The sequence below is a fragment of the Sturnus vulgaris genome, chromosome 5 (genome assembly GCF_052056855.1).
Source record: "Sturnus vulgaris isolate bStuVul1 chromosome 5, bStuVul1.hap1, whole genome shotgun sequence".
NCBI lineage: Eukaryota > Metazoa > Chordata > Aves > Passeriformes > Sturnidae > Sturnus > Sturnus vulgaris.
Genome location: NC_142247.1, coordinates 69,124,271 through 69,145,805, shown reverse-complemented (window position 1 = coordinate 69,145,805; position 21,535 = coordinate 69,124,271). Strand labels below are relative to the sequence as shown.

General features: G+C 40.1%; 1 protein-coding gene across 17 annotated transcripts in view; it reads left to right on the top strand.

Moving 5' to 3' along the window:
• CELF2 (CUGBP Elav-like family member 2) overlaps positions 1 to 21,535 on the top strand; it is a 535,828-nt gene that overhangs the window by 394,791 nt on the left and 119,502 nt on the right. For 16 of the 17 annotated variants that reach the window (XM_088165937.1, XM_088165951.1, XM_088165948.1 and 13 more), the window contains one exon: positions 16,356 to 16,552. In XM_088165937.1, the coding sequence (XP_088022063.1) occupies positions 16,356 to 16,552 (197 nt within the window). Of the gene's footprint in view, positions 1 to 16,048; positions 16,191 to 16,355; positions 16,553 to 21,535 lie in introns of those variants that run through there. The other variant, XM_088165949.1, reaches the window with a different exon arrangement.

The window sequence follows — 21,535 nt, the reverse complement described above, 5'->3', positions numbered from 1 at the left end:
GTCAACCTTGAAAAATCACACCAGTGCAAGCATTGCATTGCCAGCAGAGGACTAGCAGGTTGCACAGGGGACTCTGTTACTGATTAGTGTCATTTTTTTTCTGAGTTGAAAGAGCTATTGTGTTTAAGGCCATGAGATTTAGAATTAGGAGTAATTAAAAACCAAGGCTGCTGCCTTTATATTTTTTTAAATATGAAGGGCCCCAGGAGTCTCTGTAGTCATTAGAAAATCCTATTCTCGTGCTAAGCCTGTCCTTATAAGCAGTTCTGTTGCTGGCTTTCCTGAATGTAAAGCGGGATCTTGTTGAGAGTGGATGATGAGAGGGGGGGAAATATTGCAAAGGCAGTGGAGAAGAAAAGTGTGTGTTTGGGGGGCAGATATTTTGTGGTTGTGTGGCTGCTTTGTAATGTGTCCTTAGCAACTGGCTTTCTACTCTAATGGGAAAAATAGATGGTGGGAAAGCATTCAAGGAAAGTGGGTCACATTTGATCCATGACCTAAAAGGAAAAGTGGGGGAAGGGAATAATCAGCTCAGATCATTAATGAGGTGAAAATTTATCCTTATAAAGCTCGTTCATTGCACTGGGAAAAATTGCTGTTCTGGTGTCTTGGCTGTGTGATAGAAAACGCAGCTCCCACTCTCTGAAAACACAATTGCTCCACGGCTTTGTATTAAAAGAGAGGGTGAAAAAAAGAAAAAAGTTGTTTGTTTTAAACACTCTCCAGCAACACAATGATTAGACATGACAGTTTGGCTGTGGGGCCTTCCTTTCAGTTCAGGAAAATGTAGAACAGAGCTGAGCTGTCCTTTCCTAGTAAAAATGAGGTCATTTGTAAAGCTTTGTGTACATTTCTGCAGCACTCGTGGAACGGAGCTCACAGAAACAGCTTTCCCAAAGCCTCACTCCTACCTCCACCAGTCTCCCATTTTTAAGAAATGCAGGCCCATTGACCACATAAGATGAGGATTCAGAAGCTGTGATTTAGATGAAATGGCTCCTCAAGGATGTATAGTTTTGATTTAACTGTCAGTGTGCTGCTGTTGCTGACTCTGAGCTTTTACAGCTGCGTGTGGCTATGGGGAAGCTCCTTGTAATCTGTTCCTTCTCCTTGTGAGCTGTGTCTGTGCTCTGAAACAAGCAAAAGTACGCTGTCAGGCTCGATTATTCTCTCTGTTACATATACAATGTATTGTATACATTATATTCGCTAATCCCTGTTATTCATAAAAATGCCCCAGGCAATTAAAATTTATTGAATAATAATTTATTTTATGTAAAAACTAATACTCATTTTCATACCCAACTATTTTTCTCCTACCAATCAAATGCTATGTAGCTGCTAATATTTCAAGGTAGTTTTAATTAATGTGTCAGCCTAGTGCAACTCTATGGAAGAATGCATCATTGAATTAAATAAGAAAGGAAAGCAAGGCATCTACTGGATAAATGCCTAGAAAATATAGAGTAATGAGACGTAAGCTGGCACATTAGAGTTGCATTCTCTTCTACCTTGAAACTTCAGAGATTACATTCCCATTCTGTCCAGGAATCCCCCAGATTCTCTGACCTTCTTAGTAGAGCAGCAACTGTTTCAGCCAGCTGCATTGATAGAGTCCAATCATGGAAAGATGGAAGCATAGACAATTAAAGAAGCATTAAAGATCTTGGGCTCATTAATGAAGGTGCTTGGTAGAAACCAGTAAATTAAAAATTCCTGACTTTGTAGGCTAAGTGAACTCAGACCTGCTGTGACCCCTTCTCACCTTTATTTCTTTACTGTCTATTAAAATAGTCTGTGAGTGTGTCATGTTTCCTAACATATGAAAATAGTAGGAAAACATCTGGGCTTACTAATAAAATTAGGTCTGCTACTTAGAAAGCAGGCAGCATTGTTTGGGGCCTCAGAGATGCTCTTGCAAATCAAATAATAATGGTGGCTTTGAAAAGTACTTTACTTTTGCTGTGTTTCATAATATTCAAACACTGCCTTTAAAAGAAAAATTAGAATTGCATCAAGTTAAAAGAAAAAGTACATCATTAAAAGGTAGGTTGTTTTTTTTTTCTTAATAACATAATGGTCCAGCATTTATGTAGTGGTTTCCTCTGAGTGTTTTAGAATTATTTGTTGGGATGGGATCATAATTCAAAGGTGAGGGAGATAAGCACAGCAAAGGGAAAAGACTTACAAAAGAGTGTGGCTGAGAAAGAGCTTTTTTGTTGCATAGTTCTCTGCTCTTTACCATTAGACACACTTCCCAGCTTTGTTCTTCTATTAGATTTCATCTTCTCTGAAGGATGGTTATAGTAAGAAAACTGATGTGCCTTAAAATAATCTGTGAGTAATACCCCTCTCAATGAATCTGAAATTGCTCGAGTGAAGCTCTGTGCTCGGTGTTCAGAGCTGACCTGCTGCCCAGCTGGTGGCTGCCTATCCTGAGTGATTGTGTGGGCACAGGGCACAGATATCCTTCCCTGCCTTGGACCAGAATGAGCAAAAATCTGCAGCTCTCCAGTGGTGGCAGTCAGAATGAAAATTCAGGCTTCATCGTTTCTTTCTCCATATCTCTTACTTACAGTGACAAGCCCAGCAGGTTCAGCCTGCAAATCATTAAAATAAATGCTCATATTATTAAAATCCCATATTTGATGCTTGGATTCCCCTCGGTTTCTTGTATCAGGCAGCTGAGACATGTGAGCTTCAAGCTGTATTCTTCCATTGCCAGCATCCTGGTCCCTCCACCTGCCCTGGGGCAGGTTCTTCCCTTTTTCCATCTGTTGAGCGAAGGTGCCGATGACCATACAGAGAGGAGTTATATGGAAAAGCAGTTGGAAAAGGGCTAGAGATCTTAGGGAACCACATGGTGTTACTAATCCTCCAGCTTTCCAAAGACTTGTCATCACAAATAAGAGTTTTCCACTTTCAGGGGCAGGAGGGAAAGAGAAAAAAGAAGGAAAGAAATTAACCCTGTGGTGTGATGACAGAGATTTCTATAAATCACACTGCGTTTCACACTGCTGCTGACAGCCAGCCAAACCTGAGCTGGCCAAGTTTCCACAGGTCGAGTATGTTACAGGGAGCTTAAAAATACATCCACGACTGTTTAACTACCTTTTCTCTTGCTCAAGGGTATTGCAGTTAAGAGTCCTTGTCAATTATGAGATGGTCAAAATTTTGTGAATGGTATTCCTGGTATTTTCCTATCTCCTCTTTTCCCATTTCTCCTGTAAAAGTGCCCGCAAGTCCCTAAGACCTGGGTCTGTTTTTGCTTGTGAATTAAACCTCCAGAGCAAATAAATATCCTCTAGGATAAGATTTTATCCAAAAAGTACAGTTTAGCAGTCATCTCATAATTTTAAATTTTTCCTACTGCAATTATTTATAATGATCTTAAAAACATGGGGTTTTGGCAACTTTTCAAGCTGTATTTTCCTTTCCATTTGGCAAAACAGTTACGAATGGCACCCCTCTTTTGTTTTCTCAATGCTGCATTTTCAGAGTGTCCTTCAAACTGACAATTAAAAGGATCTTTGAAGTCAGAAGCGTCCCCATAAATGACTGCCATATGACTTGGGAAGTGTATGTGCGTGTGTGCTAGGGCGTATTTTTGTTAGGATTTTTCAGGGTATGTTTATTAGGAAAAATTAAACCAGTTTTTCTCATTTTGTTTGTTTGAATGATGCCTTTAAAGGGGGAGTTGCTTCTTCCCTAATTATGTGTAGTTGTTTATTTTCTTGTGAACTTCAAAAGAACAGCACAACTGACAGAGCAAAATATCTGATTTGCAATAATAGAGAAAATATAAGGAACTAAATAAAATCTTAAGCTATAATGAGGGTTTACTTTTAAAATTCAGACTTCTTGTTGAATACTTGTCTGCCAGTGCTATTACTGCCCTTTTGTATAGCAGATCTCTCTTTGGACGTAGAACTGTTGGTAATCCAAAATACAAAGGAAAATTAATCCTTTGAAGATGCTAGAAAACACATTGCAATGGAATTTAGAGATTTCAATAAGTGAGAAATTAAGACAACTTGGCCTGTTTTGCAGTGCGGACAATGCTTTCCACACTGCACACATGGGGTTTTTTTAATTAAAAAAAAAAATTGCTCAGTATTCTGCCTTCACATCCAGTTTTTTTCTTTAATCTACAAATCATGGTTGCACATCTGGTGGGACCTGCTTCTGCCACCAATTCACCCTGGCAGGAGCATGTATGTCTTGCCCATCTGAAGTTGAGTCCAGACTCAAGTTTTACTCATTCTCTCTTCCATAAAGCTGGCAGGAGTACTTTCCTTCTACATTGAATCAACTACCACTAATATTAGGCTTTTGATGTTTTCCCCCACCCTCAAAAGCACTAGAGTGAGTTATAAGTACGTGGAAAATTCACTAGGGAAAATCACTTTCTAACTATTGACATTTTAGTAGCAATCTAATGAGGTACTTAAATTTTTCTCATTTTTATATTGAGGAGCAGTTAGAGAAGAATCAGAAAAAGGGAAACTTTTGGATTTTTTTTGTATTCTTTGTAATACAACTTAGGAAAAAAAAACCCTCTATTGATTTTGTTGTTGTCTGCAATCTGATCAGAGCTGAGGTCTGCTCTGCAGAAAAACTGGGCACTTTTTCTGCCCCCTTTTCAGGTCCCTAAAACCTGTCTGGACAAAGATGACTTCCCCCTGGAGAGCTGGAAAGGGTTTTCCAGACAACATTCATTTTTGCCTTTACTAAACAAACAGAATTTAGACAAGGTAGGAGGAACAGAGGTGTTTTGAGGGGATGAAAAAGAGCAAAAAAACTCTTCCCCCAACCTCACTACCCAGCTATATTTTACATTGAAATGGCAAAGTCAGCTTGTTTCCTGTCCTGCATGCAGATGTTTGGTTCAGCTACAGCTTCAAATGATTATACTTCCCAGTAACATTTGAGAGTTTCCCCACAGTTCCTGAAGTTTTCACTGCCCACATGTTTTAACATCAAGCCTTTGGAGGGATAAAGATTTATTATCCTTCTTTGCTTCTATGTTTAAGATTTCACCTTCTGCTTCTCAACCAAGCCTGATCCTGATTTTCCATTTCATCATTTAATCTGTAGCCCCTGTAACGCTCTTCTAATACCAGAACCTTGTTTTCAAAGATGGAGGAGATAGGAGCACTGACATTACCTGAAAGAGTTACAAAAGCAGACAAGGGACTAAAATTTCCAAGGCCAAATAGTGGGATGAGAAGAGATAGGACCAAGGACCAACCTATAGCACCTCTTGGTTGTCCAGACAGAGGCAATACTGCCTCCTAAATAGGCAGTGACTATCTTAGCTTATTTTACCCACTTAAAAAATTTTCTATGTGATTCTCTAGGGCAGGATTGCCCCACTCCTGCCCTACTCCTGGCTTCTGATAAACTGCCAAAATGAATCCTCAAGTACACGTGTAGTCAGACTCTTTCCCTTCCCCTGGCAGGGTGGAAGTCCACTGTGGCCAAATGAAAAGCTTGACTCGTTTAACTAAAGCAGGATGAGCTTCATTTCCCTCTGTTCTGCAGAAATCCACTTTATCACCTCTTTGACCTCCAGTTCACCAAAACCATTCCATCTGCAGGAAGAAAAAAGTTGGCTACAGCCCTTCACAGATGACTGGCAGCTTCTCCAGCTTTTACAGGCTTGGTTAGCACAGAAGCAGGTCAGGACCACACCATGCTGTCATCTGAAGAGCTCACGGCTGTTGCCCCGGCAGTATCACGTTAAACTCATCATGTATCGAGACGTGGTGGAGCAGCCACCCTGCTCTGAGCACGAGCGACACCCGAGAGCTCTGGAGGCCGTGCTGGTGTGTGCTCCATTCGTGTTTCCACTGAGGTCGGCATCTTTCTAACAGCCCTCTGCAGCTGGATTTGCGCATTATGAAATCGCAGCTTCAAAGTGCCTGGTGAAGCAGATCCTTCCAGCCCCGCGCTGGGAGGAAACAGGAGTCACACCATGCAGGAGCGTGTCTGCGTGTGTCAGCAAAGTGCCTTCTCAGCCTGCCAGCTGAGTGCAAAAATTTCAAGGGGGATTGGGAAATTAAATTTTGAATCCGCATCTCTTCTGTTTGTTAGGGATTCATCCTTTCACGTAGCTGCGACGTTCCGTTGTGTGTCTTGTATCATCTATATGTACAATTTCATTTTAATTTTTTAATATTGTCTTTCCATGGTGTTGGGATTTTTTTTCTCTCTTTTTCTGGACTGGTTATACATATGCTAATAGAAATATGCCTATTATTTGAAGCATAGTTCTGCTTGTCAATGAAGCTTCATTAACACCGTTATCACTGCCTGACATTTATCTTATAATTTTCCAGAGTTGACTGTTACATCTCCATGGAAACCCAAATTGCAATTGAAACAAGTGAGATAATAAAGGCATCCACAGAGGATTGACAGTATGCAAGCCCACGGTGTTTGCAGGCTACATTTGTTTATAGTTCCTTAGATAAATCCCTTGCAGTGGAGATTTTTATTACCTGTCTCCTATCTTTCCATGACTACTGCTTATTGCAAGGTTTAGAGCAATGCTTTTTTTTTTATTTTGCTTTTTAATTAGAACAATAAATTTTATTGGACTCAGCAAGGGAGACATTGAAGATGTAAATTCTAAAGTGCTTTTTCTGGAATGAAATATGAAGATTTTTATATATTAATTTGGCACTATGTGGACTAAGGCATTCTTATGTTGATTTGGTGGAGATTTTTTTTAGGAGCCAAAACTTAGGATCATGGACTCTCTAGATTTGCTGACTCTTTCACTATACAAGAAGAATCTCTTTTTTTCTGTACCTAAGGAGTTGAGCTCTCTTAAGTTTGTGACTCTAAATCAATTTAGATAGTGCCTCAAAGCAAAGAGTCATGAAACTGGAGTGGGTCCAGAGTGAATTAATCTGAAATTAATTTGATTTTGAAAGGCTCCATCTGGCTGTGTTTGGAAAAGGCATTTAGACAGATATATAAACAAATGATCATCTGTATTCTATATGCCAGATGTGGTGTCAAAAAAATGAAGAAATGGTTTTAAAAAAGGAATCAGCTGAGGGGGATTTTGCTATTACAATGCTCAACTTGTTGAAATCACAATTGCATCACTCTTTGGACAATGATCTTTTCTTATATTTGGATTTGTAGAAAGGTAGAGCATGGCTGAGCTTGATAGGATTTTTTGGTTTAAGCAAGAAAATTGAATGTCACAGCTTCCTCCAATGGTCTATTTGAGATCTAACCAAAACTGGCTAAACAAAATTGGGACCCTTAAAATGAATAGGGCTGTGATCTTCCATTCCCTTTTTAAGGAAGCTCTTTAGGCAAGGCAGCCATATCAGGAATGAACTTTTGGCCTCCTCCTCTTCAGACATGGCTTTTGGGCCCATGAAAATGATTCCCTGCCCTTTGTGGAGCTCAGCTGGAACCAGGCCTGGGCATGTGTGTACATACACATGTGGGTGCCAGTCTTGAAAAACACTAGACTGTAACTTACTTCTTGCAATAATTGGTTGATTTTAGCATATAGAAATGGCTGCATTTCAAAACAAATGTTTGGAGAACACCTTTCCCATGCCCTCCATCTCAACTCCAGGACAGAGTTTGCCATGAACTAGGTAAGACCTTGCAAACCTCATAAGAACTTGCAGATAATTGCCAGCCTGGCTACAAAACTTGCTGAAATAGTCATGTCAGTAATTATCAAGTAAAAGAAAAAAAAATTTGAAGCCTTCATTGCAGTCTTTGAAGTTTTTTGGAGGGCAAAGGAAGAATGGAATTGAGTAACAACTTTGTAAATTTGGAGCAGTAAGTGTTTGGAATGGGGAGAGAGAGACTGAGGTTGTTGACAAGAAAACAGATGGTCCTACGTGTCCTGAATTTCAAAAGCCTGGTACTATTCTAATTCAGTTGTTGACATGTCACAAATACATAAGCATTTGGTTGTAATCAGATACCGTTGTGCTTTTAAAAAAAATAATACCGATAAATGTTTCCTGCCACACAGAAAGAAGAAGTGTGCTTCATTGCAAATGTGTGTAATCAGCAAGGCAAGGCATTAATAATCCATACCATTAATACTGAGCAGTCAGCTACTCCAGGTTCAACTTCATGTGAAAAAGTGCATCAATCTGTGCTCCAAGACTATAATGGAATTGTTCAGGTGCACAAGCTCGCTCTCATGTTACTGTCCAGTTTACAGTGATGACAAGAAAAAAAAAGCCCTTTTCAACCAGAGTCCCCTTTAGACAGAGCACAGATATTAATGCCCCAAAGACATTACTAGCGAAAAAGTTATTGAGGAGCACAACAAAGGCAGAACAATAAGTTGCAGTAGTTTCCATAACAGAGGTTTGTTTAGGCACTGAAAAAAATTATAAATTAGGAGCCTTTGTTATTGCTTAACATCTCAGGTCAAAATGAGATGAGCAGATGCCCATCTATCAATGCAGATGCATTTTCTGTCAACAGAAAACAGGGATTTTCATGATTTTGTATTTGTTGAACTTTTCACAGGACATACAGTGATAGAACAAGAGTGAATGGCCTTAGCTGGAAGAGGGAAGGTTTAGTTAGGTATCAGGAACAAATCCTTTATTGTGAGGTTGTTGGGGCACTGGCACAGGTTGCCCTGAGAGACTGTGTCTGCCCCATCCCTGAAGGTGTCCAAGACAAGGATGAGGCTTAGAACAACCTGGTCTAGTTAAAGGCTACCCAGCCCATGGCAGGGGAGTTAGCATGGGTGGTCTTTAATGTCCCTTCCAACCCAAACCCTTCTGTGATTCTGTCTTAACTCTCATGGGACTTTTCTTAGAAATGCACCTACCTTACACCTGATGAAGACAGTCCCAATCTTGTTTAAGCGTTTAATATAGAGAAAAAATTCTGCCCAGAAAGCAAAAATGAATTATTGGGTGGTTGCCTAAGCTGAGCTTTATGTTGCATAACATTACTGTTTAGCAGACCTCATCAAACCTTGAACTAATTATATCCCAAAGCCAACAGCAGCCTGGAAGAACAAGGGTTAGGGCTTACACAGGCTCTTAGTTTATATCTTCAAGTACTTATTTTCAGTCATTCTTATCATGTATCCCAGAAATTTGTGATTCTTGTCTGTACTTGAATAAGAGGAGAAATGAATTCAAAGCAGTCAGGGAGGGGTGGCTTTGACTTTCTTCAACCGTTGAAGGGCAGGCATCTGTCACTGGCTGTAGAGCTTATACTAGTTTCAGTTGAGTAAAATCAATAGGCCACTGTAGGCAAATCCTTAAAGATACTGAAAATAGGCCACTGTAAATTTTATCAGCATAAACAAAAAGATGCTGCCCAGTTCAGACTTGTACAGATGCTTGTTTGTTTGCTTCCACTTATAGATGAACTAGCAGTGATATTTAATTGGTTTCCAAAATAGAACACTCTAAATAAAACAAACCTCTTCCCCTCCATTTGCTTTCTCTTCTGCACTCGTTCACTCATTTTTACATGTATGAATTGCTTGTATGAATTTTTTTACTTGTATGAATTGCTCCACTTACAGCACATAGACATCATTAAGCGTTACTGCATATTCTAAAAAACAATTTGCTTAATTAAAAGAAAAAAGTCCATACAGCAGCAGTAAGAGTTGAGATTTACTGAAATATATAGGACTTTCTGTTTTTTTTAAGATGTGTTTGCATGGAAATGGTTTTTTTGAAGGTGTGACGTAGCAAATGTACAAATCTTTTGCAAAGTTAGTTGCTTGACTTTATGGTTCCAGGAAGCATTACCAGCAGCACAACATTAGAATGACATCTTTTATATGGAAGGAGTGTCCAGGGTTTAATTTGAAACCCCTGCCTTAAATCAAACTGGTTTCTAATAGAAGTGGTGCAGGAACTCAGATGCTGAACACCTGAAGAGCCACCCCCCTCTGGAGGTGAATATTTAACTTTGGTGAGCAGAACTCTGAGGGATAATTTTAGGAAGGCAGAAGCCTTAAAGCACAAAGGAGTATATGTGCTCCAATGTGCACCTCCAGCTGAAAAGGGAACGGCATTTTAATGCTGCTCTTACTATGATTTCCTTTTGTATCCTTGATTTCTTTCTGTGATACTGGTGAGGAATCTGCATCTATACCTCTAAGAAATAATATGTTTTATCTCAGGTAGGATCAGCTCTCTTCTGATGTTTTTCTAGTCTGTATTTTGTTCAGTACTTTTTCCAATTCATATTGCCCTTAGTATCATGCAGTCTGACCTGTCTTCTTGAAAGGCAACTTCCCTCTGCTGCTCCTTCTTCCAGCCCAAGTTTATTACCCGTCAAAACATTTTCAAGGTTAGAATATTTTTCCCCCCATATTTTCCAATATTTTTTTACTCTGGGATAAAATACCTTCTCACCTTACCTAAAATTTGCAACTGAGGCATTAAAGTGATGTACTAAATTTGGAATTAATCAGAAAACAAGGATTCCCTATACAAACAGCGGTTTGCTATGGTTTGTATGATGTACTACACAGAGAAAGTTAGCAAAGCTGAGCTACAAGAAATCTCCAATTTCACTAGGAAAATGACTGTGGATTTTAAATTATCATGGCAGTAAAAAGTAACTCGTTGTCTAAAAAAATTACATTTTTAGAGATAATTTCTGCCAATGTGGAAGCAACACAAGGAAAAACATCTTTACATTTACCACTGAGTGCTTACACAAGCACTTGACTATTATTAGCTACTGAGAAGAATGAAATCTGAGCATTGTATGTCAGGTATTAAAAGCCATCAGGATTTTCATGTAATTCATGTGTGTGTGAGAGTGCAAGTGCGGTTGCTCTCTGCTGGGTGGATGAAGAATTGCTCATCTCTTTGTTAAAGTCTTTATGGTGCTGTAAGATGGATTGCAAGTCTTACAGCTGCTCAGTTGTTAGCCCTGCTGATGGGTGCAGGGAAATCTGGAGATAATTATTTTGTAGACTTTACTGCCTATGTAGGACTGACCATCCTGCCATATGAGGTTTTTTTTCATTTGGCATGATGTCAGGGTCATTTAGCAATTTCTGTTTAGGATATGTGTTACTTAATAATAATTATAAGTGTTATTAGAGTCTAATAGTTCTGCCAAAAACTAAAACACACTACAGCAGAAGCAGTTAATGACTTTTGAAACATCATCTTTCCTTTGTGCTGCTTTTGAGCCAGTGTGCTGCAAAAATGCTGATGGGTCAGAAAGCATCTGGAGATGACTTTTTTCCCCCAAAACACAGAGACCTGGTCATTTACAGCTTAAAAATGTTGCACAGCTTCTTTTTCTGTTTGTCAGAGGTTCTGGCCCTTGTTTTGCTGGCCAAAATCCAATGTAGGTAATTACCTTCTGTGTCTATAAATTGCAGCCCCCTGCAGTTTTCAATTGGGTACGGTATTGTTCTACCCTTCCTGGCTGAAATTGTTGTGTGATAATGCTCCATGTCATTAAACAGCTGCCGTCTGTCACCTTACGATGAAGTCATTCCTCTCCAAACAATGAGTTTATAAAGCCCTTTTGGGTCCTTCTAGATAAAATTTGCTCGTAAACCAGCAATTATGATCTTTGGAGTACAGTAAGGTGATGCTTGGCTGTCTCTCTTGACAGCAGTCAGAAGCCTTCAAACGGGTGTTGTCCCTTTTGTCAGTCTGTGTGATATCCTGGCAGTGATGCCACAGCTCAGATGTAAATGCTTTATTACTGTGAAACCTTCATGCCTATAAATACCTCTCCACTGGGTTGGATTTAGTTGTCATTACACTTGGAACTCGTTTGTTGTCATGTTCTTGTTCTGTTGGCTCTTAGAGGGAATTCAAATATCTTATTATACCATGGAACATGAAAAAGGCAAATCCCCAGCAAAAATGGTAAAACCACAATATTAGCGTTAGGGTTGCAATATGAATTAACCAAAAAATAACAGTATGAAGGTTCTGGGTAGGTTTAAAAACAGATTTGACAAACAGGTGTCATATAAATCCATTTGGTCCCCGTTAACAGCTGTTTTTCAGCACCTGACTTGACACTGGGATCATTAATGGAAATGAACGTGGATTAATGCCAAAGCTCTTAACAGTGATGAATTTAAGAGAGTCTGTTTTTATTCAGACATTGTTTCTAAACGGTACATCTCTGTCCTGAGTGGGCAGTTCACTTTTAGCAGTCCTGCAGTAATTAAATATATGAATGGGGGAGATCAAGAGGGCATCTACTAGGTTTTTCCAGTGCTCCTGCTGAAGCAGCAGGGATATTAAAACAATCTCTAGCTCCTCAAGAGTGGCCCTGTCAGCTTGCTGAAATGATGGAATGGTAGTTAGGTTATTAGAAGAAAAATTGGCACAAATTGAGAGAGAGGATGCTCTGGCAGCAACCACAAGCAGCCAGCGACTCAGTGTCTTAATCTCTGCCCTCCGGCTGCTCTCTATGATACAGATGACACCTTGTCAGTGAAGATGATGTGCTGGGTCACCCCTGAGTCCAATGGGCTAAATTGGCCATGGAGGGAAGGATTGCTACAGCGTAGAGCCAGCAAGCCACATAATCTGACTTTTTGGTTTGGGTTTTTTTGGGGTGGTTTTTTTGGTTGTTTTTTTTTAATGTATGTCATCATTTGAGTACTGACAGTAAGTGCCAAGGGATCCCATTCTCATTAGTATCCCCTAGACTCAGCTATCTCTGTACAGTTGTGCTTTCAAGAAATAGTCCTAAGCTTTCACAAGGATTGGTTTCCTTCCTTCTGGAAAGTTTTACACATAGTTTCTCTTTTGTCTTACTCCTTGGGTACAGAAGGGGAAATGGGGGAAGGAAGAAGGCAGTTCCTCTGAGAGCCACTGTGTTGGCAAAGAGAAATTAGTAAAAGCCCTACAGCTGTTAGCAGTCAAGAGGTCTTAGTGAAGAGCAGTATCATCCATTGGGTGAAGATCAAAGCTGGGAGAAGAAAAGGGAATTCATCTTTAGAAGAGGTCATTTGCCAAAGGATCAAGCATATTTGGCTGGATTTTTTATGGACCCAACAAGCTTTGTGATAACTGAACTATCAGGCACGTGTGGTGTATAATTTTGTACCTCTGTGGGGCCTTCAACTGCACTGCAGGGATCAGATCCACAGAATCTATAAAATAGGTATTTTTCCTCATTGTTATCTCTCTGCTGTTTTATTCACTTGTTCATTTTGTCTGCATTGGCTCTAGTCCTACACCAGCTGCCAAAGCTGGGTGAGGATACTACTGCAAGTGTCATTGCTGCAACAGTTCATGAGTTCCTCAAAATCCCAACAGTGAGACTTGGATTCCTGCTCTGAGGTGTCTGAGAGCCTTGATTTGCACTGAAATCAAAGGAAGTGAAGTTTAGGAAGGAGCCCAGCTGTGTTTGAAGAAATTATTGCCCTCTCTGTGGCCTGAACTTGTCTGTTGAACGGCCAAAATGTTGGCAGCTCAGTCAAGTCCCTACCTTGTGGTAGAAAAGTATTTTAAAGAAAAGCCTAAATTATTCTTGGTTTTCCCCTAACTCTGCAGGAGTTACTAGATTGACAGAGCTGTCAATGGATGGCAGAATTTAGTTTGGAGAAGTTTTAATGACTTACTCAAGTTAATGTAGGCAGTGAGTGACAAAACCTGTCCCCTGGAGCTTTGCATCAGTGTATGGTACCTATGCCTTGAGTCAGAGTTTTTAACCATCTTCAGCCAATAAAGCATTTAAAGAATATGATCAATGTAATTCAACTTCAGTCTCAACAAAATAAAGAAAGTGCTTAAACATTTTGTGCAATTAGAAGAGAGCTTAGCCTGTGCCTAAACCTTTAGCTCAAAGCAAGAACTTGATGCTAATAGAGTCATTAACCTGAGAAAACAGGTATTAGTGTTTGGCTTTGTGGTTTCCTAAAAAATTGGCTAACTAGCAATGGAAATTGTGGGGCTTTTGGTGGTAAAGGTGGTTTTGGTAAAGGAAAAAGCGAAGGATTAAACTTGTTATTCTTTATTAAACATGACCCTAGATGTAATTTTCGGCTGAAGTAGCAATTGTGTATGGATTTCTTAAAGAAGGGATCCAACAGAGAGAACAGATGAAGGGCATAATTTAAAACTGAACTCAATATAAACAACACAGAGAATAAATGAAGTGAAAAGTCAAGCCAATTTATGAAAGAAAATAGTTGACCAAGCCCAGGGCAGAGCTGGGAGCTTAACTAAACTTTTACCTTTTCTTTCAAAATAACATGTAAGCGTTTTCCCCAGTTATTTTAAGCTCTGGGTCAGGGATTTTTCAACCTCCCTAGCAGGGAGGTTGTTTGACAGATTGTGTTTTACGTAAAGGAATAGGAATTGAAAAGAAATAGTGGAGTGATTTTCAAGAGGTTTAAGTGTCACATAGGTGCTTCATGAAAGTCTTGAAAGTTGTTCCCATTAAGTGGGACTGAAGTGACTCAGTCATTGTTTTTCTGTTTCTTAGCAATTTTAGGGGGGTGTTTGTTTGGATGGTTGGCTTAGTATGGCTTAAGTGTTATCTTTGTATGGAAATGCAGTTTCTAAGGCCTGGAGAAGTCACAATTTCTGCAGGTGAACTTGTGACCTGTAGAACTTATTCAAAATGAAGAGCATTTGTACATGAAACGTAATGCAAAAGTTTGGACCAAATTTTAGAGTCTCTTATTCAGGCAAGATTCCTGCTAGGATAGATAGGAATTTTAGCCATTTATGAGTGTGATAAATGCTCTTGTGTGCTGATCCGTGTTGAAAGCACTTCACAAGGGATGATCAAACTTCTTGCTGGTGGTGTAAAATGTGCTTTTAATATAACTTTCTCCTTCCTTTCCATAAGCAGGGAAAGTGCTAAAGTTAATACTGGCATATTAATGCGAATTATGCTTTCAAGGAGATGAAACACATGAAACTAAATAATTTGTCTTCACACAGGTTATAGCTGTGAGACAGGGGAATTGCACAGGGCTGTTTTCTTCTCACCACTCTTAGATTTTATTTTTTTTTCACATGTAAAATATGATTTTCATCTGGTTGTGCAGATTCTGAGCTCTTCCAAGTCCTCCGGTGGGCATTCACTCCAGAACAATCATCAAACGGAGAAATTCTAATTAAAGCCAAGTTTTTTGAAAGTGGCAGGTGGCTCTGAAATGCCTGAATTCTGCCATGATCAGCTTCTGACACTGCTGCATACAGGCCATTTGCCCCCTCTCCCTGGTGGAAAGATGGGGGGATGCTTGAAAATTCATGCATCATTAGTGTTCTTTCTTGAAACAGAAACATCCAAAAATCATCAGCACTTCTGGGTTTTCTAGCCAAGTAATTAGTTGAAACTACTGTCTTTAATTATCAATAATGCAAGAGGGGGGAGGGGGAATGGAGTCATGTATTTTTACTTTTGTTCAGTATTTAAAATTATTAATTTTCTGTGTTAGAGTACAAATCCTCCTAAACCAAGATCTATCATTTGTCTCCCAGGTCACATTATTTTTTGTTCCAAAGTTCTTTTTCCCTGCAAAAGTGTGGTTGTTTTGAACTTGGATGTAGAATGTACATCTGGAGATCAGAAACACTAAGAATTTACAGAGGGTGAAAGTGTTCAAAAATTTGATCTCCTTTTGCAGGGGAAAAAAAAAACTTTTTGAAGCAGCATTTTAATTTCCACAACGAAGTAAGCAGTTTTGCCGCTGCGGTCTCTTTTTGAATTGTGCCTTTTTTTTTTTTTTTTTCTTATGGCAGCAATAAACAATGTGCTTTAAACTGGGTCTCTCCAGACTGCTTTTCCTTTTTAAAGAGCATAGGCAACTAATCGACAGCAACCAGCCACATAGCTGGAGTGTTTTCCATTCTAGGCAATATCATACTAATTTGATGCACACATGGATGCTTCACACAATCTGCAGATTCATTGCTGGCATCTTGCATTAGTCATCTGACAGATTGCCAAGTGTTTCATACTCCTTTCATGTGACTTTATTACAAAACACACACACAGACACACGCACTGCCTTGTTTCTGCCAGTAGCCAGTTTAGTGAGAATTCACTGCAGTTCTGTTTACAACAGCCATGGAGAGAAACCTGCACTTATTTGCCACTATTCTCTGCTTTAAAACGCACAAGTCCCGGGTTGTGTTGTGCTGCTCTCATCTTATATAATGACATTAAGCAGCAGCCTGCAGAGAAAACCAGACTCAATGAAAAATGTAATAGCATTGTTTTTTGTTCGTAATACTTATGCTATTAATTAAATGCTGATTTTTTTTTTCTGCTTTGTGCCAATTGACATCATCTTCTGCATCTAGTGCACATGAAAACTGCGTAGTCTCCTAACTTGTCTTCTCTTTTTAATCTCTTTTTCCACTTTCTAGTAACGGCACAGCTAACAAGATGAATGGAGCTTTGGATCATTCAGACCAACCAGACCCAGATGCCATTAAGATGTTTGTTGGACAGATTCCCCGTTCGTGGTCAGAAAAAGAATTAAAAGAACTTTTTGAGCCTTATGGAGCTGTCTACCAGATTAATGTTCTCCGAGACAGAAGTCAGAACCCTCCCCAAAGTAAAGGTACAGTAGTTATGCTCTCTTTGCTTTCAGTTTGCTTTGTTTTCCCAGTGATCTTGCTTGCCCTCAGCATTTCCAAAGAGGTTTGCATCTGGGCTCTCTGTTTTGTAGTGTGCTGTGTTGAGCTATGCAGCAGTCCTAAGAGGAGAGGACTTCTGAATCCTATCGGATATTGCTTCCTCCTCTTCTTAAACTGAAGTTTAATTGTCTGTTATCTGGAAGCATTCATTCCAACTGCAAAAAATAAGAATAATTGCTCCCCTTGTTTAAATTATCATTGCCAAAAATATGGAAACCTGAGCGGTTGCTTCCCAGGATTAGCTCATGAAAAATATAATTTTCTATTTCCTTTTGTGTCCTCTCTTTGCACCCCAGGTGGGAATTATTTTAAGGGTACAGAAGGGAAAAATGATAGTGGTGGGTTCTTGCCACATCACTGCTCCAGCAGCAATAAAAATTACAAATAGTCACCCTGTCCTGTTTCCAAAATCTGATTTATTTTCTGCAGTCATGTTAAAGGATTTTTTTGGCGCTGATATTGTTCTAAATGAAAGGGTTTGTTTACCTTACTGCATTTTTCTATACATGTGTAAAGTATTTCTCCCTGACTATATTCCTTCCTTTCCCTACATATATCTGTGCTTATTTAGGCATATGAGAGTTTTGTGTATTATAGCTGTTTAAGTGTGACACGTGCTTACATGTAAACTAAAAGTGAGTATTTTGTTTCACAGAATGTATTTTCCTCCCTACCTAGCTCTATATTTTCATTCAGGTTTGGTGCATGAAAACGTTGATACCATTAAAAATAATTAGGGTAGCTCAGAGACAGAACTGGATGTGTGTGGTGCCCCTGGCTGTAAGGTTGCTAGACAGTTATTCCTTCTTACTACACTCCTGCCACTGATTCTAAAAACCTTCAGAGCATACATACTATGGAGAGCATCACAGAATGATTTTGTGGGCTCACAGCAAAGTGAACAGAGCAAAGCAGCCCTCGCTGGAGGTGAGAGGTGGTTGCTGTTATGGGAGGCACCCAGCACATCCTCACTGCTCCTGGACTTTTGGGCAAAGCACTGCCAAGGCTCAGCATATCTCCCCTGCCCTGGTACTGGCAGAGGAGCCTCTCAGTGCCTTCTTTTTGCTGCCCAGTTTAAGCAGTTGGGTGCTTTGAGTGACTATGGTTTATTTTGGTTTGCTTGCATCTCTCACTTCTGGTTAAAAGATTTCATGCATTGGTCTCACACCAGTGTCAGGGAGGGGGTCCAGCTCACTGTACCTTCCTGCTAATCAAGTGTCTGTACTAGATCACTCTTTCCCATTCCCCATCCCTGGAAGTGTTCAAGGTTATGTTGTGTGAACAACCTGCTCTAGTGAAAAGAGCTCCTGCCCATGGCAAGAGGGCTGGAACCAGGTGCTCTTTAAGGTCCATTCCAACCCCATGCTTTCCATGGTTCTGTAATTCAGAAGCAGAAGGTATTTCTGGCTGCAGTGTTTTAGTGTCATCCTGCTTCCAGCCCATCCTCCCTCCCCATTTCCCAGGATTGATGTATTGTAGCATGTACCCCCTTACTGTGCTGGCACAGAGCCCTCACCAAATGTCTTTTTCTTGTAATGCTGTATAGGAGAGCATTAAGAGGTCAAACAACTGGATTTTCTGCAGTCCAGGCCGCTATGGATGAGCAAACTCCTCCTTAGTTTAAACCACTAAAGTGCTGAACTTGAGACTCGTCCATTTGGAAGGAGCTGATTCCTGGGTCACAGCAATGCCTTCCCACTAAGCAGTAAATGAAGTGAGAATGATATTGTGGTTAGACAGAAGAAACCCATTGATACCAATTTCTGGGAATCACTGTACCTGTCCATCAGGCAGCTGGAATGCATAAGGATGAAGCATAGATCATGCAAATCATTGTAGGCTAATTATTAATGTTTGTAGTCCCCATATACAATATTCTTTTTGCAAGGTAGCTGGGTTTTGGGGATGCTTTTTTGCTTGGACTCTTTTCAGCCATGCAGAGATTATGCTTGTCATTTCAGTCATTATGTGTTAATTAATGAGTAAATGAAATTAATCCTGAAGACAGGCAGAATAACCTTCAGACTAACTTTTCTCTGGCACTAGCAGCAAGCTCCTCTGGTGGTCAGCTTTTCCCTCGGAAGCTCTGGAGGAGTGTATCTCCATGCTGGCTCTATCCTTCCTCCTGGCTGAACCTGCCAGCAAGGTTGCTAGAAACCTCTTGAGTTTTGTGCATATCTCTTGACTAGGAATGATCTTTATTTTCTTAATCCAGTTGCACGAAGGGTTCTGTGTGAGAGATTGTTAAGAATGCTAGAAACAAACAAACTGATAAATTGCCTCGAGAAATATCCTACAGTCTTTTTTTATCACAATACATGAGAAATACTTCACCTATACTAGTAAACTAGCATTTTAAAAAGAAGCAGAGTTTTCATTTATTGTTTGGAGGTCATAGAATTATAGAATATCCTGAGCTGGAAGGGACCCGTAAGGATCACAGAGTCCAAGTCCTGGAACTGTACAGGACAACACCAAAAATCACATGTCTGAGGTGGAGTGAAATTCCATGCTCCTTTTCTGTGTAAATACCCACACAAAACAACAATTTTTATTTAATTTGAGCTGGGTGGAATTGCGTTGTGCCGGGCATTTTTCTGCCTGCTGACCCTTTGTATCACCTCCAGTTTTGTAGAATGGTCCATCAAGGGGACCTCGTGGTTAGATGAGGTAGAGAAAAGTCCACTTTTCATTTCATTGCATGGCTGGGACAATGTGTCAGGCAGACCATTCACAGCCTGGTGTCATACAGAAATTTTTTTCTGAATATGCTGCAAGCCACAAGTTGCAGTGACAGGAATGCAAGTTGGTGTTACTACATCACACGGGGGGGAGTGGGGGAAGCAGTTAGGTTTTGCTCTTTCAAGAAAAGCATTTTGATTTTTGAAAGATTTCTCTCTTCTCAGACAAGGGTTGTGTATTTCTGTGAGCTTGGCCAAAGGGGCTCCTCTAATTTGGACCGAATTTTTCTCTGATGAACTGTTTATGAAGCTGCAATCTGAGTCTCTCCCAATTCTGTCAAAAATAACCATAGGCTGCCTCTCTCTCTCTCCTGCTGTTATTCAGACTGTCTTTCATACCCTCCAACGACAGACGGCCTAGTTCATGTCTTTCCTCCTCTTTTGTATTGCTTGCCAGCTCTGCAAAGCTGAGACTGGAGGAAGACAGGTAGAAAGCCAAATTTACCTCACTGTGGAAAACCAGAGGAAAGCCATCTTAATTCCACAGATATATTGATACTACTTCAAGCATTGAAGCTTGGCTTTATTAATTGGGAGCTTCAGGAATGGCTGCGTTCAAGGAAATTCCTCATCTTTTCCAGAGTTTGCATTTCTCTGCATCTTTTTATGTGTGAAAGAGCTCACCAAAGTAATTTGACTTTGTTTTGTTCTGTTGGTTTGTAAGGCTTTTCCCTCTTTCTGCAACAAGAGGAATCCAGGGGATTAAGGTAAACTAAATACAAAAAAAAAAAAAAAAGAGAAAAAAACAGCACAGGAAATTCTGTACCATTGAAATAAATGGCACTTTTGGCTTCTGGGGGCTAAGGGGATTCAAAGTCTGGATCAGCCCTCTGTTCCCAATCCAGCTTGTTCCCTTTGTATAATTTATTCTGGGTGGATAGATGACTTTTTTCCAAGGTAGTTGTTAAAAAGAGCTTCTCTAATACCTCAAATGCAGCAAGCTCTGTGTGAAGGCAGCATACACTGCCACCAAGATCTCTCCTCCCCCCCACTGTTTTCCTAAGCCGGAAAGATTTCCTTGGCTACTTTGGTTTTGAAGTCCAAGTGCTGAAGCAAGCAGATGGCACAGAGCTACTTTTGCCTTTTGAAATTCAGCAGAAGAGTCTTGGGCCAGATCTACTATGTCCTTTTGGCACTTTGCCTCTGTTTCAATACCTGATAATTTTTGTAGGGATCAAGGTCTCCTAAACCAGATTTTTCAGCCTGAATCTCTTTGTGCTGCCATAGGAATCACACGGCAGAAAGCAGGGAGAGGCACCTGTGTAACAACTAACTCCGTGTTTGCTTGCAGCCTTTTACAGACCCTTTATCAGATTAGAGGGAGGCTGCTGGGTGAACAAGGATGTGCTGCAGTTAAAGGCCAGTGTTTATTATTATCCTATTTAACATGGTAATTTAAGTCTACTGGGAAGCAAGCAGAGGAATCTGGTAATGAGGCATTCATCTGCTGCATACAGGAGAGACCAGGTGGGCAATGAGGCATATAGGTATATATAGTTACATATATAGAGAGAGAGAGATGCATCTAGGAGGCAGAAGTTACCTGGCTTGCTTGAGCAGCATTTCAGCCTCAGTTTAACCCTTCCAAAACAGTCTGCTCCTTGACTGCCCCTGTGGCACCACACAGCCAGTTGCACCCTCTGCTCCTTCAGGCACTTTCAATACATTATGTTTGGAAAAACTGTTTTAGCTGCTCTTTAAAAGCTCCCTTCAGCCAGAACTCCAGGAGCCAGGGTTTCTCTGCGCTTCGTGTCTTATTCTGTGTTTTGAATGCTCTCACAGGCCACATGGACACTGTTTAGCTTTTGAGATCAGACGAGTTGCACCATGAGCACATTTGCAGTTGAAATGGCAGGACACGCACCCACAGCCATTGTGCATGTGTGTGTTAGACTAAATTTTGGTGATGGTGGCTGACAGATATTTTGTTACTATGCAGACTTGAAATCTTTTCCTGCACTGTATTAAAAAGTGCCTTGCATGTTATTTTTTAGCAGGTGCATTGTCCACTATAAGAAGTTTCACACAACAAAGCCAGATGTCATTAAATACGAGTACAATGGGGAAGAAGAGAGAGTGATAAAGTTGAGTTTTTAACTTGACGTTTCTGACTGTAGGGCATTTAAATTTAAACCGAAAGCAATCTTAAATCTATTATTTTAAAGA